This window comes from Phaenicophaeus curvirostris, chromosome Z (genome assembly GCF_032191515.1).
Source record: "Phaenicophaeus curvirostris isolate KB17595 chromosome Z, BPBGC_Pcur_1.0, whole genome shotgun sequence".
In the NCBI taxonomy this organism is placed as follows: Eukaryota; Metazoa; Chordata; class Aves; order Cuculiformes; family Cuculidae; genus Phaenicophaeus; species Phaenicophaeus curvirostris.
In genome coordinates, this window is record NC_091431.1 from 62737078 (window position 1) to 62757267 (window position 20190).

At 35.5% G+C, this 20190-nt stretch overlaps 1 protein-coding gene across 1 annotated transcript in view; it reads right to left on the reverse strand.

Annotated features, from left to right (window-relative positions):
• WDR70 (WD repeat domain 70) overlaps positions 1–20190 on the reverse strand; it is a 146930-nt gene that overhangs the window by 92945 nt on the left and 33795 nt on the right. The window contains exons 6-9 of the mRNA XM_069880104.1: positions 13658–13717; positions 8725–8858; positions 4234–4387; positions 2431–2507 (exon numbers count right to left, since the gene is read on the reverse strand). Of these exons, the coding sequence (XP_069736205.1) occupies positions 2431–2507; positions 4234–4387; positions 8725–8858; positions 13658–13717 (425 nt within the window). The remainder of the gene's footprint in view (positions 1–2430; positions 2508–4233; positions 4388–8724; positions 8859–13657; positions 13718–20190) is intronic.

Consider the following 20190-nt stretch of genomic DNA (forward strand, 5'->3'; position numbering starts at 1 on the left):
GCTTTCACATAGACTTTTCAACAATTTCATATTTCTACAAGCATGCCATAATTGGCAAACACATTCAAATAAAAAATAAAAAAGCCAGCTTTACAAATCAATGAAATATAGTCTTTCAACACAAAAGGATCAGGTGCAAATACTCTATAAATGTAAAAAAATTTGAAAGGAAGATAGATAGACATTTGTATCATTCATTCACCTCTATAAACACATTTTGTGCCAAATGCAGAATAATCACTAAAATTTATAAAATTCCTGGTTTCTAGAATGCTTAGTATAAATTGAAATTTTAAATTGCTTTTACTTGAAATTCAGAAAACCTGTTTCCTTTAAGCACAAATCAAGAACAATTCTCAATTATCTCTCATGCCCTGAAACCTATACTAATTTACTTTGCTCAGCAAATAGTCTCTGAAATTATGACAGTAAAGCAACCTTACAGCAGTTATTTTTTCTCACTCAAAAATCACTAGACAGTATATTAACTTATTTAAAGTCACGTTTCTACTTGAGCATTCTTCAATGTTATAAAAGTATTGGCAAGACCCATCAGCAAAAAAAAAAAAAATCAGAAATTCTGATACTGTATAACACCAACAAATGCTGTCATTTACTAATGAAACATATATTTTTACATATAAACTAATGAAAACAACACTTATTTATCTCTTGGAATTAAGTTTTCCTAAGCTCATTAGACAATGTCATAATCAGATGACCCCCCCCCCATTCAGACTCCTACCTTAGTGCAGGAGGCTCAACATGAGTCAGCAGCATCCTAGCAGCCAAGAGGGCAAAACACATCCTGGGCTGCATCAATCACAGCATAACCAGCGAGTGAAAAGAGGTGATTATCATGCCGTGTTCTCCAAATCATTTAGGTTGGAAAAAATCTTTAAGATCATAGTCCAACCCTTAACCTATCATTGCCAAGTCCACCACTAAATCATTTCCCTAAGCACCATCTTAAATACCTCCAGGGATGGGGACTCCCACTACTTACCTGGGCAGCCTGTTTCAGTGCTTGACAACCCTTTAGGTAAAGAAATTTTTTCCTAATATCCAACATAAACCTTCTCTGGCACAACTTCAGTCCAGTTCCTCTCATCCTATCACTCGTGACTTGGGAGAATAGACCAACACCTGCCTCACCATAACCTCCTTTCACGCAGTTGTACACAGTGATGAAATCTCCCCTCAGGTTCCTTTCCTCCAGAATAAATAAACCCAGTTCACTCAGCTGCTCCTCCTAGGACTTGTGCTCCAGATTCTTCACCAGCTTCGTTGCTCTTCTCTGGACGCACTCCAGACCCTCAATGTCTTTCTTATAGTGAGAGGCCTAAAACTGAACACAGGACTCCAGGTGCAGCCTCACCAGCACAGAGTACAGGCGGGCAATCACTTCCCTGCTTTTTTTCCACTGGGCAGCTTTCCAGTCACTCTTCTCCAGGCCTATAGCATTGCATGGGGTGGATGTGACTGAAGTGTAGGACCTGGCATTTGGGCTTATTAAGTCTTATAGAGTTTACCTGGGCCCATCAATCCAGCCTGTCCACATCCCTATGCAAAGCCTTCCTTCCTTCAACCAGATAAACACTCCTGCCCAATTTGGTGTCATGTGCAAACTTATTGAAGGTGCCCTCAATCCAGATCACTGAGAACTATATTAAACACAACCAGCCCCAGCACTGAGCCCTGGGGACACCACTTGTGACTGGCCACAAACTGGATTTCACTCCATTCACCACAATTCTTTTGGCCCAGCCATCCACTCAGTTTTAAACCCAGCAGAGAGTGCACCTGTCCAAGCCACAAGCAGCAAGTTTCTCCAGGAGAATTCTAAGGGAAATGGGGTCAAAGGCTTTACTAAAGTGTAGACAGACAACATCCACATGTTTTTTTCTTCATTCACTAAGTGGGCCACCTTGTCCTAGAAGATCAGGTTCGACAGGCAGGACCTTTCCTAAACCCATGCTGGCTGGGCTTGATCACCTGCTTATCCTGCAAGTGCCACATGATAGCACTCAAGACAATCTGCTCTGTAACCTTCCACAGCACTGAGGTTAGGCTAACTGCCCTGTAGTTCCCTCACATTTGCTAACCTCCAGTCAATTGGGACCTCCTCAGTTAGCCAGGATTGCTGATAAGTGCTCAAAATGATAGAAAAGGGCTTGGTGAACACTTCCACTGGTTTCTTTACTACTCTCAGGTGGATGTCATCTGGCCCCACAGACTTGTGTATGACTACATCATCTATAGCTGAAAGAAATAAAATTTTTACTTCCAGATTTCACCCAACATTGTCCTGAGCACTTGCTCAAGATTTAAAAGGATGATATTTAAAGCAAATTAGGGCACAACATTAAAACACAAAAGCCAAACAACCCCATCAAAACAATTTTGACAAAGATAGACCTCAATACTCACCCATCATTAGAACACGTCAAAAATTCTTCCTTTATTTTTGGATGCCAACAGCCTGAATTGAGCATTGCTGTGTGACCCTAAGGAAATAAAGCAAAAAGGGGTTTACAAGGTTTTATAAGACGTCTTAGGAGGTTTTATAAGTTTTACTCCAAATTCTTCAACTGGAATCATATGAAAGCAGAGGGCCAAATTAAACCCTTCTGACCACATCAGCAGTTCACCAACATCACAATGATTTAACAGATTTTATGTACTCTAGTCCATTTCATCCTTGTTTTTCATGCTTGTTTTCATTATAAAACTTCCACCATTCTTCTATTTTTTTCTTCCAGAAAATGGCATGGAATCATACCTCCCCTTTTTCTCTTGGGAGAACTGTAATGCAGAGAATGGATGAAACAATATGCACCAGCACGGTGTCATGCAAATTGTTGCAATAAAAATACAGGAAACAAGAATTACCGGGATGACACACTATACACACTCAATGCCAAACTACATTAGCCAACGACCCTGCTGGAGAAACCAGAGGAAACAGAATTCAAGAGTCAAGATGGATTTAACCTCAGGTAAGTTTTTCATAAAAGATTAGAAATAGCAAATTGAGTAGTCAGCCTTGTTTGTTTAGGATGGAAAAACAGAAGCTGAGGTTCTTATCCAAAGTAAGCAATTGCCATTCTGGTGACTGAATACAAGATGTCATTGTCCAGTTGGCTTTAGTTCTTTGCAGTAAAGGCACATGCCCATTGGCTACATTTGAAAAAAAATTTAGAGACCACTCCTGCAATTCTGGAAACATTTCAGTTTTCTTTAAGCACAAATAAGAAGATAAAAACTGAAAAGGTAATGGGGTGACATGACAAATATTGTAGCAGTTTGACTACTGGACCACAATACACTGAAACAGTAGACATTTACAAGAAAAAGAAAATCTGAATTATTTTTAAGTAAACAAGAACTAAAGCAGATGTTACTATTTGATTGTTTTATACACATTTCACTAGCCAAAAGAAATAGTCATCCGACAAGAACAGCATTTAGCCTAGTTATCTGGCAATATACTTTACAAGCAATAAACAAATCAACTTCCTCATCAGTTTGAGCAGTAGATTTTATCATTACTTTTTAGGCTTAGGCTATTTAAATAACTGACCAGAATTTAAATCACCTGTGTAAACAGAACCCTTGACTCTTATAGTTTGTGGAAATAAAAGAGAAAATGGTCAAAACCCAGCCAACTGTTCAGAACTATGAATCAGCTCTTTTCCATCTGCATTTTGAACTACCTTGAAAATATACACATTGTTGCTTGTTAGTCTTGTACTCAGGCATGCAAGCAACAAAAGTAACAACCTCCAACCCCTGCCTTGAAAAAGGTGAATTATATCAGCAAAAGAATGGAGGGTAGAAGACTAACACTTTTTTTTTTTTGGCTAGTTGGACAAGGGCATGGGGGAAGTGGACAACTTTTACAAGGTACACTTTTAAATAAATAATTTTTTTCAGAACAGTAGAAACGTTAATTGTAAGAGACCTCCTGCATTCACCTCAGTCAACTTGCTGCTCAAAGTCAGATTACACTCAACACCAGATCAGGTCAGTCATCACTTTGTCTAGCTGGGTCTTGAAAACCTCCATGGCTGGATGTCCCACAGCATCCAGCATGTATCAATACACAAAGCTGTCACATCCCAGAATCAGAGCTTTGCATTCTTTCTTACTGAACTTCATGAGGTTTCTCATTAAGAACAAAAATACACTCTACTGTCAGTCTTCTGGCATTCAACAAGTTTCTGACTTTACCTTTGTGTTTGTCATATCCACAATGTATTGGTCTCCTTTTATGCATTCCATTACTGGGAAGCCATCTCTGTCAAGAACTTTTGCCTGAGAGTTACCAGACACAACAAGAATGACATCTCCTGTGCTGCTATACTGTAAAGATTTGATCTGGTGACTAAAAACGAAAAAAAAAGAAAGACAAAGAAAAAATATTAACTTCCATTCCTGTAAGCCTACACTAAAACAAAACTGTCAATGTTGAAAAAACATACTGCAGAAATAAATCCATATATCAAAAGGGGGGGGGGAGGATGTCCAAGATTAATGGATTAATGCTTTTTATTCCTCTGTGTGTGTGCACATGTCACACTACCTTCTTCAACCAAACAGCCCAAACAGCATTATTTACAAAGCTGGCACCTAAAATGTCATTTCTGTCAAACATATGTAACTTTAAGAATGCTCCTATGACTCCCAGTGAAACACAATATGTGTCAGATTGAGCTCTTCAGGGCCGGAAATACGTTTTCATTTTCTCAAATGCAACATGCAGATTTACAGTAATCTATAAATTACTAAAAAGGGATATTCTAATCCTACATAAAACTCCACTGGACATGGTACACCAGGAAATTAGTCACATCAGCATTCTTGCATCTTTTTCTACATTCAGGACTACAGTTCCACCAGATTCTTAGATAAAGTCAAACATACCATCAGCCCTGAAAACATGACAGTAGATAATAATCTACCTAGACTACTATATCTTAGATGATTGCTCATTTGTTGTAAAAGTTTTCTTACATATGTCTTCTATTGATTGAGAAAGGCTGGAATAGAAACAATGGAGTAATACTAAGACAACAAAAATTACTAACTGAATGTGGAAGAAGGCTGATGACAGAGTCCATTTGCAGCTTCAGCATCCTCTCTCAGCATTCTGCTTTATAAACAAAGTTCACTGTAGTCCCTTTGACCTCCTACCTAGCCAAACTCTATTAGTTAACCAAAGAATGCAAAACAGTCTGCCCAATCCACATCTGCCAGAATTTATACACTGGCACATTAACAGAATACGCGCATTAACATTACTCTATGTGAATGCTTTAGCTCTGCAGCAAAATTAACCCCAAATTAAGGACTGGAAGTCAATTTGCCAGCTAGATTTGGATTGCCATAGCATCCAAACTGTCCTCAAAAAAATTATCTTCATTTTGGTGTTGAACATAACCACGTGCATTCAAATTCTAGTAACTTGGAGCAAAGTACTTTCTAGTACAATTTCACATCAGTAAAATTATCACTGGTATTATCAACAAAATTAAGTTTGCAACTTGTAACTTAATAATTTAACTTTCCACAACTGTTATGGTAGTGGCTTCATGACTGACTCTGCAGTGGCTACTATCTGTATAGTTGGCTATCAAACTGTGAGTTACTGTATACAAAACACATAAAACATAGTAATACATATTTTAAAAGTTCTGCATTGAACATAGTAACGTAAACTAATCATAAGTTCTTCATTCAAAAAATGTTTGGCAAAACTGATTACATTATGAATCAAAAGTCAAATATTGCTTCAAGCGCTCTATTACATAATACAAACTGGCAGCCAAATTGGCCGGAGTATTATAAACTCTGATTTTTAGTAGAAAGGAGACACTTAAATCTGGGAATTTCCAAAACAGATCACAGGCGGCGATGTCTGAGCAAGCATCCTGAGCCTCAAGGGTAAAAATGGATATTGCTCAGGAAAAAAAAGGAAAGAAAGAAAGAAAGCCTATTAAGCCAAAGAAAGTTACAAGAGAAACAGGTTTTCTCTTCTCTCCTTCCAGTTGTGGGCAGCAACACTGGCAGAGAAAGACACACCCAGTCTGTTAAGCATGTGGCTCTGTGGCTAGTGTCAACATCACAGTTTTGGCTTCTTTGATAATGGGATGGCCTACACAGCCCCAGTCTTGCCAGTGTCTCATGGGATTCACCTTTCTTAAAAGAGGGTCTTTGCTCAGGAGCTTGCAGGAGTCCTTGAACAGCACTTTAAACTGGACTAGAAGAGCAGGGGGATAATATCATAGAATCATCAGGTTGGAAAAGACCCACCGGATCATTGAGTCCAACCATTCCTATCAAACACTAAATCAGGCCCCTCAGCACCTCATCCACCCGTGCCTTAAACACCTCCAGGGACTTTAAACCAAAATACCTCGATTTAATGCTACTAAAGTGTGTAGTACTTTCTGCCAGGACCTGCAAAACAGAGCTGCATAGATGGGTAGAATTGTGACACTCAAATAATTTCTACACACAACACAGCTGTGCCTTGCCTCCGCCTTCACCTTTAACATCAAGCTGTGGTTTGAAGGTACTCTTTATTTTTATACTTACATCACAAATCCAAGGAGAAATTAACAGAGTAACATGACATTATACTACAAAATGGAGTTTGGATAATACAGAATTGTTCTCAGGCTTTTATATTCTTAAAATGATATTGAATTTATGGCTCCACAATGGGATTTCTGCTAATATTTAAAGATTCCATAACAGAACTCCTCAAAATTCTTTGAAATTAAGGTCTGTGAATGCTAATAACTCTTGCAATAAATTTCATAGAGAAAAAAAATTAATACGCAAATACATACACTTGGGCATACATCATACAATATTCCACATAATGGTCACCAGCATGCCTCAGTGTTAATATGAAAGAACTTGAGTTCTGATCTTTTTACTAGGCAGAGCTGTAGTTCCAGTTCTATATTTACAAAAAGATACAGAAGGGGTATTTAAACAATATACTTTAGAAAACCCAAAATTTGTACATAAGTATTTTATATTCATATTTTTATGTCTTTCTTTAATACTTCAGCATATTTAAACAACAAGAATGTACATTTCACCAGGAACATTCATATAAAAATGAGATACTTATAACACTAAATGAACAGTGTCAGGGATAACTACTTCAAGCTCATATTTTATCATTAGTTTCTGCCAAAAGGAGGTTACAAATGTACCTGCAACCTGTTTTCCTTGAGATACGACATTAACGCACACTGTGCTTGTGGGGTTTATACCATGTTTGTGTCTTAGACTATCATCACCAGGGAATCTGAATGCACTCTTCTGCTCAATTTGGAAATGCTTCAGTTAAAATAATCTCTTGTGGCATCTTACTGCTCAGTTATGACAAAAGAGAAGACAATACCACTTGCATCCTGCTAGCTAATCATGTAAATGAAACTCAAGCCAGAATGTGACTTCATGTTTGGCAGATTTTATTTATTTTGAAGCAGCATCTTTACTGAGTTATGTTTTCAAAGTAAATGTGCCATTCATTGGTTTGTTATAATAAGGTAAGTCTATCAAAGAGATTAGAATTGCATAACAAATAAAAGCACACTTTTTAGTTTCTTTCTGCACATTAGTACACCAGTAGAATCCCTTTATATTTTGCTCCCCTTGAGGCTAATAGCCTCAACTTTTTCTTTTCTTTCATTCTCTATATTCATGGCACCTCTACAATTAGCCATAGACATTCTAACCTCCCAAAGTGACTAAAATGCAGTTGTAGCTTTTTAGACAATGATTAAAACCAGATATTCTAAGGACTTCTTACCATGCAGAATACATTTCAATCCCTTTCTTCAGCATATCAAAGTATCTTAAGAACTACATCACATTAGCTAGACATCAGAAAGCACCTCACTAGAACAACTGAGTTATTAATTTATGAAGGTGTTTAACAAAGTTTGCTGTTCATGAGGCATTAACTCCTTTTGAAGGAGTTCCATATTCTAGTTCTCTGGTATAAGTAAATGACCTTGGAGCATTTGCTTGCTGAATTACCAGTGAACAGCATGGATAGTGTGGAAATCAGTCTCTAAAAAAAAGAGATTCCTGTATTTTTTTTTCAATATACATATAACAAAAATATATAGATAAATATAAATAAAGATATAGCTTTTTTTCTCTAAAAAAAACTTATATTTTCTTTAATGCACTCTAGGAAGTTATCCAATTATCAGTGCAATGAAAAGGACCAGTGCTTCCAGAAATAGAAGATTTAATAAATATTAGATACTTCCCCACTTAGAATTACAGGCAGCAACTAAAGATGCTCTCCACAAAGCAGTCAACTGTTTTAACTTCTTCTTCATTCATTTTATATGAGCAGACTACATATGGAAAGTGTATTCTCATTTGGATCACAACTATTAATGTCAACCTTTCTGTCTGAGAGGTTCCTAATCTTTTTGCTCATATGCTATTAACAATCTCATCTACAAATTCACCTGTAGCTTTCTAAAACAGGAAAATACGTAAGTCATTGGAAAAATGATGAAAAGACATAAGCAAACAAGTCCTTCGATTCATATTCCATTTATCACAAAAAGTACAATGGAATACAAAAGCCTTTCAAACAAGCTATTTTATAAGGCCTTTGTGTATTCTATTAGGTGCTTAATATAGTCACAGTCTTAGGTGAAGAAGAGTCTTTGCACCTACCATTCACAAGGTTGGAGCGACCGAAAAGCTTGGAGAGAGGCATCCATTCCAGCAAAGTCCCAAAATTTAACATCATAGTCATATCCACCAGTTATCAAACGGGCACCTGAAGGATCCAGCCCCAAAGCAGAAACCTATAGAGAAAAAAAATGTTTAAAAAAGTTCAGACCATTCAAGCCTTAATTTTTCCTTCTTCAGTTCTCCAGGTGTCACCAAAATATCAAATACTGTTAAAGTGAAAAAAAAAGAAATTCTGTACACTAGCTGCCTCCTAAAATCCATCAGCTTGGAACGAGTGGGGGGAATAGAAATGGAAATTACATGATCTGAAGAAACTACTGAACACATCTGAGAAAAGTTATTACATTGTTTGCTTTCTAATCATCTCATTTCAGAACCTATGTTTCATTTCTATGAAGAAAACTGTACTCCTGCATTTCCTCAGAAGTACAAAAATATTTCTAGCAAGGTACTTAAATGGCACTAACATCCACTAGTTTAAGATTTTGTGCTAGTTTATTCAAGACAGTTCATGTGCACATATACAGCATTTGGTTAAATTTTCCCTTCTGAAAAAAAAAAAATAAAGAAAAAAGGGTATAAACTTGTTTTTTAAAAATATGAAAGGAAAAAAAAACCTACAAACAACACCACCAGAATGTAACAAGATACTATTGTAATTTAAAAAAAGCTCAAAAAACTTACCAATTGTCATTTATACAAAACTAACTGCTTAGAGCTACTCAGAGGAAGGAATGCTTAATGCTCATTACACTCACTTGTTATCCTCAAATCAAAGGCTGATTAAAAAGGCATTTTTAATGAAAATTCTATTTTAATTCTCTATTTGAAGAGCCTTATTATAGTTGTGTTCACCAGATGGAAAAGTGAGAGTAACAGAAAGCATATCATTGATTAAACATCCTTTCATTTACCTTAAAATTTATTTCTTCTCATTTGTGAAAATATTATCTAGTACCATGACTTTGAACATTAATACAAGATTAGCTAGACAGCATGCTAAATTAATTTGTAAGTCAAGAGATTCATTCTCCAAAATTAAATCATTTACATGAGCTGTTGTTGAAAACTGGTATCAAAAACTGTGAAACAGGAGTATTTTTAGAATTACAGGAAATTACAGCCAACATAAGATGTTAAAATGACTGACAGCTTTTGTATGAGAAGATAAAATTCACATGGAATTCATTCTTATGTTCTGACTCCCAGAATACGGTTCAACTTCTACTAGCCATTTCAAGTTAGGCAGACCATGGGTAATACCTAGACACTGACCAGAGGATGAATTTTAACCACTGGACAAAAACCTGAATCATCCTACACACATAAAATAGGATAATCATCAGAGTTAGAAACTGTCTCACAACGAGGAAGACAGACTTCAACACAAGAAAACAAATGGATAATAACAATAATTTTGTTAAAAACGGTTCTAGGAAATGTTGGAAAGGGATTTGGAAACATGAGACATAAAATTCTGAAGAAACAAAATAATATTATACCTCGCTAAGAACATTCAGACATACAGAAAATTGTGTGGGAAAAACCCAAATAAACAAAAAGACTGTATATACAATAAAAGAAGGAAAAGCCTAAATTTCTGAGTTAAAGGCAACACTTGAGAATACTGTCATGGCTATAGGTTAGCAATGCTGAACTTATTTGGGGAAAAAAAAACCAAAACTGTCAATTACTGTCAGGTGTCTAAACCTGTACTAAAAATTCTAGATATTGCTGTATAAAAATTACAATAATTTGCATGTAAGGATGCTCATCTGTTTATCTCTTCTTTACATGCATACAGGGAGAGTAGAGTCAATATGATTTAATGCAGACACATAGAAGTACCACCAAGAAAAGCTTGTCTCAAATATCTATCAGTCTGCTACTGCACTTTTTCTAAAAGCTTTAGTGTATACACTGTGTTATTGAGACTTTTTAAATTTATGTAAACCGTTGAATGATTCCCACACAAAACACTGCTTAAAAAAAGGAATTTAGCATGTGATAATTTCTTTTTCCATGCCCAGCTGCAAACTAACCTACAGAAAATATGTTTTAATAAAAACACTAGTTATGAATGGAATTTGTCCTTTAAGATGGACAAGTTGCTTTGCTAAAAGTAATTTCCACTGAATGAAACAGTATGGGCTCAGGAGTTTCCTTTTTTGGGTTTCATGTAGAAAACATTCACTTAGGTACTCCTAAGTGCCCCAATAAATCTAAGTCACAGTTACTAAGATTCAACATTTTTCTTTTAACCTCTTTGGATCAAATGTTTAAATGTACTGCTTTATGCTATCCACGAGAACAAATTAAACTCCACTTAGTTATGTCACTGTGACATATTTAATTTTCAAATGAAATGGATGCAACCTCTTTACTTGTTTCCAAAGAAAATGTCCCTTTTATCATTTAAATGCAAATTTTGAACCCCATTAATTCCATTCATGACTTCTAACATGCAGGAAAACTAGGCATCTTCAGGTTAATCATGTATTCAATTAACAGACTCAAGTGTTCTAGTCTACAATAACTACTTTAGGAAGGAGCAGCTGTGACATGACACACCAGAAAGCACTCTGTTCAGAATACCTCTGATGACACATTCTTCCTCATACCCACCTATGTATTAAAAGTGTTAGGAGGAAAAAAAAAAAATATATATATATATATATATCTCCCTGAAGTTTCAATGAGAACAGTAACTCCTATTACACTATACAAGTAAGGCAACTGGGAAATTAATTAAGTTTTATCCAGCTTGGGAAATCTTTTCTGAGAATTTTCAGCTGCACAGGAATAGAGTCATCATCAAACCCACGTTCATTAGATTGAAGAGGTACAGATGGGATACATAAGTTTAGCTGAAATACAGTACACCGTATGAACATAATGAGAAGACTGTATTTTAAAATGTCGGGATGAAACTCTGACATCAACATATGAAGTTGCTCCCATACTTATGTGTGTAATGACATGGGTAAGTAGTTTCATTAAACTAAACAAATAAAACAAAAAGACAGTCCTACAGAAGAGCTTTTTTTATTCCGATATGTTTCATTCACTGTATCCAGTCTAGTCCAACTGTACTATATATACCCACATTATAATTCAACTCTGCTCTAGTTGATGACAGCTGCATTCTTATGCTGTTAAAATACCTTAGAAATCTTCCAAATGTGTAACTTCCACTTTATAAAGCCTTTTAGTTAGGAATAACATGAGCTTATATTTTAAGAAACTATCAAAAGATTTACTGGTTTAATATAGAGAAAAATAAATCAAAAAAAATTACATAATAAAAATTTTGTTAGGTAATTTATTCAAAAAACATACTGCAGAAGCAATTACTGTCACATGAAAGATGGGAAACAGGATTGCACTAGTTTTGTAATGCACAAACCCTCGTATGCCTATAGAAATTATGATGCAAAGAAGTAACATGCACTGTGTGCAGAGAAATCCACTCTACTTTTGTTTACTATAATACTATGCATATTTTTCAGGTCTTAGAACATTTTTCTGCTTTCATTTATAACGTACTTGTTCCTTCTCTCCCTTCCTCCTCTACATCTGAATATATAGCACTGACAAAACAAACAGGTAAGCTTTACCACCTCTCCACACTCCACGAAAGACCAAAAAGTTTGATGCCAGATTAATGAATATACCCTTCAGAAAATAACTAAAAAAAATTATGATCCTTACTGTTAAGTTTACAACCACAGATGATTCTTCTAAAATGTCCACTAAATGTTAAGCAATTATTAAAAATTCAAACCATAAACTCATTGATATTTAATGTCTTGATTTAATATATATGTTAATTAAGTATATTTAGTAGTTTAACAAATTATTAAATATTGCTGAATGTTACATTAAGTGTATCATCATACTGATCACAAACAGAAAATGAATCCAAGAGTTTTCTTAAAAATCCAGTAAAGAAAAATTGTACATTTCCTAATACTGTTTAAAGCCTCACAAAACAGCATTTTCCTCAAAATTTTTTTATTTTTATTTCCATTCTCTACCCCCCTCAAAGAAATTCTCAGAAATGAGAGGAGATTCTACTGACTAGCTTGCAGTGATTTTACAAGGATTTAATAACAACAAAAGAAATCCTAGTAGTATTTTTTCTTTGAAGCCTAGAGTCATACAGAAGAGGATAAACAGCAGCAGCATTTATGAAGAAAGGATTTGGGAACAGATTCAGGGCTATTCATGGCCAGAAAATTAATTCCATTCTATAATAATACATATTCAATCAATCAGTAAATAAAAGTAGTTAAATTTGTGTTGGAAGATGAGATTACCCTGAGACAAAATATTGGTACAAAGAAATGACGGTTCCAAGTCAGACAGTGGTTCTTTAAAGGAAAGTGAAAGAACAATATTTGAGGTGAAACCTAGAAAACATGTAGTCAAAGAATATGAAGAACAAGGTTTCAATAAAGCAAGAATAGTGTATAAAAGGCATTTAAAGATTCAAGAGGAATGACAGAGACCTGTATTCAGCTATAAATAAGTCTTAAAAACTTCAACAATACCATTCTCTTTGAAATCCACGACCAGTCAAAGAAAGGTGTAGATTAGACCCGTATCTGCATTAAGGAAGTCTAGCCTAGAAGAGGAACTCTAACCATTGCAGAGTATATTTGAAAAAAAGAAAGGAAAAATATGAGACTGCAATTGAGTTAAATGGAGACACATTTGGGTTATTACAAGAAAGCAAAGAGACAGTCTTAACACTCATATTCAATTGCAAGAAGAGTTAGACTAAAATGACACATTAGGAGAAAGAATTAGCTTCCTGAGCTTTAGTTGACAGTAAGTATTTTTTAAGTTCTTTCATAAACTGGCTCGGTTCTAGAAAAACAAGAAGTGCTGAAAATGTGTTACCACTTACTGTTTTTGTTCCATGCTGGAGTGTAATTTCATGAGAATCTGGAATTTTCTTGACAGGGTTCTGGAAAAAAAGAAAATTCACCTCTGAAAATAGTGCTATAACAAAAAAAAAAACCCACAATACTGCAACATATATTAAACACAAGAAGGGTTCTAAACACATTAGCCACAACCTGAGAAGGAAAAAGCAGTGGGGAACCAGAAATAAAAGATTGATTCCAGATTTTTATTTTCATGGATATAACCCTAAAAATATGAGGAATAATATGATACTACCTTAATACAGAACAAAAAACAGGTAAGGTTTTCCTCTTTAGGGAACATTAAAATCCTCTTCGGTTCTTAACCACCAATCACCAATATCTAACAATCTTGAATTGCGATTTGATCAATCCCACATTTTTATACAATGTCTTCTCAAATAAAACGCCTCTATGAAGCAAATGAAATTAATTTAAAAATCTAGGCATTCGTTAAAGGAGAAAAGGTACCTATGTAGTTTATTAAGAATATAGACTGGCTTCCCACTTCCACTTGTCCCATTATCTCCAGTTCTCGTGGTCTCCACAACTGTCACTTCAATGGCAGCCATAACATAGTCAATATAATTCAGGAATTAAATTTAATTGCAACATAGATAGAGATTGAAGGCAATCACAGTTTAAAATGTCTAACATGGTACGCTATCACCTGTAACAAATATGAAAGTAGTTAATTTACACAAAAAGAAATTAACTCAAGTGATTGCAAGGCTCTATAAAGGTAATTTGAATCATTATTCTTAAAATGCTTTTTTGTCTGGTACCACTTATCTATCATTTTGATGCCCAAAATCTTTGTTATAATTTTCTGTTGCCAAAGTCTGAATTGAAAATAATTCTTAAGCACATTTCATATTATACATTATTTCTACCTTTACCCATCTCTGCCAATTCCTTCCCCTTTTTTTCAAGTTTTCCACCAATAGTCTCTATAGCATCAGGTTGATTTCCTTTATATGCTTTATTCTGCAGTTCTATCAGCTTTATTTCTGCAACAGAACTGAAATGTTCATTATCTTTGCTTTAGCCAAACCTACCCTTCTTGTACCTTCACTTCTTACTACTAACAACTCTGATTCCCAAAACTTTCATCCTCTTCTCACACACATACACAGAGATAAGTCAGAAAAAAAAAACTTGTGCCCTCTGCTTTCTCATTCAGAGCATATGCACATCTTCAATAGTTACAGGTGTTTGAAGAGGAAATCCAGTATTAGCATGGAAATCATATACGTTCCAGAACAAAAAACTACCGGACTGTGGTCCACGCTGAGTCTTAAAAGGTAACTAAAGGTTTACAAATAGCTACATGTGACATTGTGAAAGGTACATCCCACATCGCATTAAGAGATGCTTCTACAGACTCAGTGGTTTACAAGTTGAGAAGCAAGTCTAACTCAAAATTTCCAAATGAAGTTGTGATCATGAAAATGAGTTTATTCTTCAACTGGCACTATAAAGCACCTGGAAAAAGGTACAATGATAACACTCATTAAATCTTCATGTCTCATTATTTCCTGCACTATACATTTGTATTTTCTGTTCTTGGGGTGCAAAAAACTACTCAACAGCCACAGCCTGTATTTGATACCAAGCACAATCCATAAAAAACAAAGTGTAGAAAGGAGACAAACAGCTTCCAAGATTCATACTGCCATCATCCACAACAAAAAATGCACTACTGTGAATGAAAGGCTTTCACAGAAACCACGTGTTGCTGGAAGGCATAACAGCATTTTGTTCATTCTCATCTTAATCATCTCAAGGCTGTTTACTTTGTATTCCAATCCAATTATTGGAATACTACAAGATTACTTATTTTCTATACGTTACCACAAAGGTCAGCATTGTATGTCTTCAGTGCGTCAGCACTGAATTTAATTTTGAGAGAGTATCTTAACTACTTTAAAACATCTTTCGATAAATGAAACAAACAAAAAATAATATTAGCAAACGCAATGTACTAGAACAAACTAATTGTAATTGCTAGCTCTTCCAGGTGACAACGATCAAATCCCTCTTTTAATAAGTGAACCAGTCACATAAAAACATATTTGCTTTACAGTGCGCTCATGCTGAACACTGTTCTGGCTACTTATCTTTAAGGAAGAACAATAGACAGGAATGCATTCCACCACCTGATAAATCAAACAGCCTGAGCCTGAAAGTCAGACGTTTGGCAAGTGCTAGCGGTGCTACACTCTGCAAGGTCCAAGAGATGCCTGACAGTTAAAGTAACTGTTTAGACTATCCAAAACAAAAATTAAGATAACAACGTCCAGTGACATATCTTGGCACAAGATCTTCAAATCAGCCAAACATTTACAAAAAAACAAGGTGGCTTATTCTATTTTAGTAACTATGAACTTCCTAAATGATTGAGTATGACATAAATATCTCTAACATGCTGCAACAAAAGCCTATGTGTTTACACAAAACTCAGATGCAACTACCACTTCTCCAGTTATTCCATTACAAAGAAAAAGGCATGCCATAAAATCCTTTTTTCACGCTCTCTAAGAAACATACAGTTAATACAATTCACACTAATGTGAACATCAGGATCCCATGTGTACTGGAATATTACTCTAAGTCTGACAAAACAAAAGGTAAAGTTTGCCCAAAGTGGTCCTGCACTTTGTTTTCCAGTTGTTGCTCAAATTTCAGTTCACACAAATTTATTTTAACATTTTCACAATATTGTTCTGGAAAATTTGTCTTTTTCTTGGCCTTTTTTTTTCCTTTTATTTTTAAGCCATATCAGGAAAAGGGAAAATGTTAAATTTACCTTTCTCTTTCAGCAGAAATAAAGAAAAAGATTTGTTAATACCAAAACTATTCTATATTTTTACAAAAATTCTCAATTCCTTGCCTTACATACGAATTAATATATACTAAATCTGTCAAATAGTATATTCTAGGAGTTAATAGTTTTTCTCAAAAATAAAAAATCTTACCTTTTAAGTAATTTCTGCAAAGGGACACTGCAAGTCAGGTATCATATCTGCAGTTTGCAACTACATTTTTTCAGGGAGTTCCAGCTCTAGCTTACTCTTAAGCTCCCATGTCTGACAACACTCTTCTGTTCACTGCGCCACTGTCCCTAAATACTACAGAATTCGTTTTCTTCCTTTTGGGAGCTTCCTCATCCTCAAGCAATACTCAGAAAACATGCCACTAAAAAAAAACACGGGCTGAAAGTAGGTCATAGTCTCCAAGATCCTTGAGAAAAATCAAAGACAAAGCCAAAAAAAAATCAAATAAAGCAACGATGCCGGTCAAGCTAGGCAAGTGAGAGACCAGACAAAAAAAGGAAAAACTAGTTAAAAACTAGATTTCTACATCCTACAAGATACTCTTCAGTATCCTCAGGACTGTAAATACAGGCAATTATTGAGACTCTGTAGAAAGCAGAAGGACATAGGAGGTGGGGCAAGAATGGGTTGGTATCTTCATGACAAGCTAAAGATTTGGCTTGGGAAGAAAGTTAGGTCCTAAAGAAGTAATAAAAAAATCCAATAAGCCATATCAGACAGAGCAATATACAATCAAATATCTCAACATTTACCATCTGTTAGCCTTTCTAACGGATTGACCATCCAAATGTTATTTTAAAATTACTGTTACGTTCACAGGCTTAAATGAAGAAAAACAAAGACTAGGAAAAAGAAAATGTTCATTCCATAATCACATATTCTGCTGATCTCATAGTATCTGAGAGCCGCACTTGGTGAAAAATAAATTCATATACCAGAATCCAGCCCCAACCCCACTAAAAATACTCCTATGAAACTAACTTTTTCATAGCCAAATCAGAGAAAGGCAGAATGATGCATTTATGCCCAAAAGCACCTCAGCTGCTTTGTTGGCAGAGGTCTGTACTTCACTAAACAGAAATAATCCAGAGTGAAAGAGCCTTGCAGGTTACAGGTAATCTTTCACACACCAGGCCCTTAAAATGGAAACTTCTTTGGGCACACGCAAGACTATGATTTAGCAGAGGAAATAGATTTTTTTTTTTTTATTTCTGTTTGCAGTTGTCCTTAGATTCCAATGTAGAGGATAGTGCCTTTCTTGAGGATTTCAAGATCGGATGTTGCCCTGGAAGAAAATACAACTTTCCTTTTCTGGATAGTATCTGTGTTCTTAAAGCTCCCCAAAACACTGACCTACTGGAGACTTGAAGAGACTTTTCATTTCTGGGAGCAGAGTTACAGTATAGCACAGAGAAAAAATATGCAAACCTACAAGTCATTAAACTAAAGGTGAGCATTCAACCTGTCTTGAGCAGAAAAAGAGGTTAAAGTAAGCTTGGCTACTATTTACTTTCAATGCCTTAAGTACTATACTAAAAAACTCTTTCTGCTGGAAATGTAAACACATACACTGTTCTCTTGGGTCTTTGGTTTGCTACACTCCATACATGCTATCTGTTCAAGGACTGGAGTGAAGAGAAGGAGGTAACAGCTACATTCTGAAGGTTTCACAGAACAAATTTAACAGAGGTGGTCTGACACAGAAGTAAACTGCCACCTCGCTAGAAGACAGGTGAAATTACTGCATTCCTAATAGACAACAGGAATACCTGGTGGAAGCGGGAGGGGAGTATTTCACAACGGGCAGGCTTGCCGAGTCACGATTTTTCATTATTTTCCTCCATAACTTAAATTGAAAATAAATGCCTAGGACATACACCAAGTTGCATAAGAGTACGTTCAAGAGAAAGACAGAGTATGAAAAACCACAGTGTGAGAGATGAGCAAGATGCTGTTTCACAGCAACAGAAAAACAGAAACATTTGAGTTTATAGGAGTGCTCTATCCACAAACTTGCATGCAGAAGGAAGCATTCAGATTTGAAAGGGCATTTCAACAACTTTTAATTTCCTCTCTTTTAGGTGTTAAGAGTTGACAGATGTATTCTAATGCAGACTTGCATGTAATTAAACTTGGTTTGGCCCAGATTCATACAATCTGAGTTTCTGAATGTGATGCACCTAAACATGGAAAACATATTTCAGACTTCCTATAAAGCCTTCAGAAAGAGACAGACAGCTCCAGAAGAAGAATCTGTGCATCCAAAAACTGAATCATCCGGAGACTTCTCCTCTTCATAAACTATGCAGAGAAGACGAGTCAACTAACTTCCTAACATAGATGCCTTGACTAGGTTGGATTAACTGGGGCTTGTGAGTGTGTAGGAACTAAAATTCTGCCCTGAAAGAGATAAAGACAAATATTACAGAAAACAGGAGGATACGTGCAAATACTGGTATGAATCATCTTTGCTGGTATTGCCATGAAACACCCACAATATCTGTTACTCATGGAAAAATGTAGATAACTCATAACTCCATAAGAAATGCAGAAAACCTTCAAAATTAACAGAAATATTGTAAGGCCTGTACAAAATGCTATCTCACTCAATTATCCTCTAATTCAGCCAACACTCAAAACAGCAGAGAACTTAGGTCCTGAATTTTATGTATAGAAAGACTAAGGAGAGGTTATTCGGTTTTTAGCCAGCTAAAATGCAATACTCTAGGGTACGTTCAAGAATTAAGGAGGTGCTTAAGCAGATGAACTTCCTTCTGAATGCCTACAGGAAGTAAATTTATTTATTCAATATGGAAATAGTACTGTTGCTAGCTTCTCTCAACATCACCTAATTCACAACCTCATGAAATTTTTCCTTATGATCTGAACAAGAGTGTTTTGTCAGGTATAACCAGCAAGGGAAAAGACCTTAGATTAAATCTTCATTCCAACGCATGACTGACTCAGAATAATAAATTTGTAATGTTATTGTAGGTCAGATGCAACATATTTTATTATATGATGGGTCAAGCATTAATTTGGAGACTGTTCCCAGACACAACAGGTAACATGAAGTAAATCTCCTCTTTGCTTTCATGGCACTTACTGGTATTTCCCCTTCTGAAAAGACTCCAATGGCTTAAGAATTTAGAAAAGCTATTGCAATTAAGAGTCTCACCATGGTTTGCAAATATCTTTTTAGATATAAATACTTCCAGAGTACAGCAAAAAGTCTGCCTGATCTGTCTCCTGGGAGATAGTTTTAGATAGATTTCAGAAGGTTACTATTTTTCATCTAGATTCTATAATCTCATTCAGATAATTTCTAAATTTATAACAAGCCTTTGATTAACGAAGTCATACTCTGTATTAATATTTATGACCTCAAAATTGTTCTCACAATGTATATCAGAGAAATTCTCGAGCCTTTTCTAAAGTAAGTTGTAATCATTGATAAAACTGATTTAAATCTAAAATTGCTTTCAAGTTTCCCTGGCAGTTTCGGTGAGACTGATTTACTTAAGCTGAGTGTTCTGATGATATTTCAGATATGTTACATGCTGCTCACATAACAACGTACCTATTTCACCTTTATCATCTCAATTTCAAATGCCTATAAAAACAGATACCTCATACTTGCTACAACAGAACACACAACTGCCACATATCACCAAAAA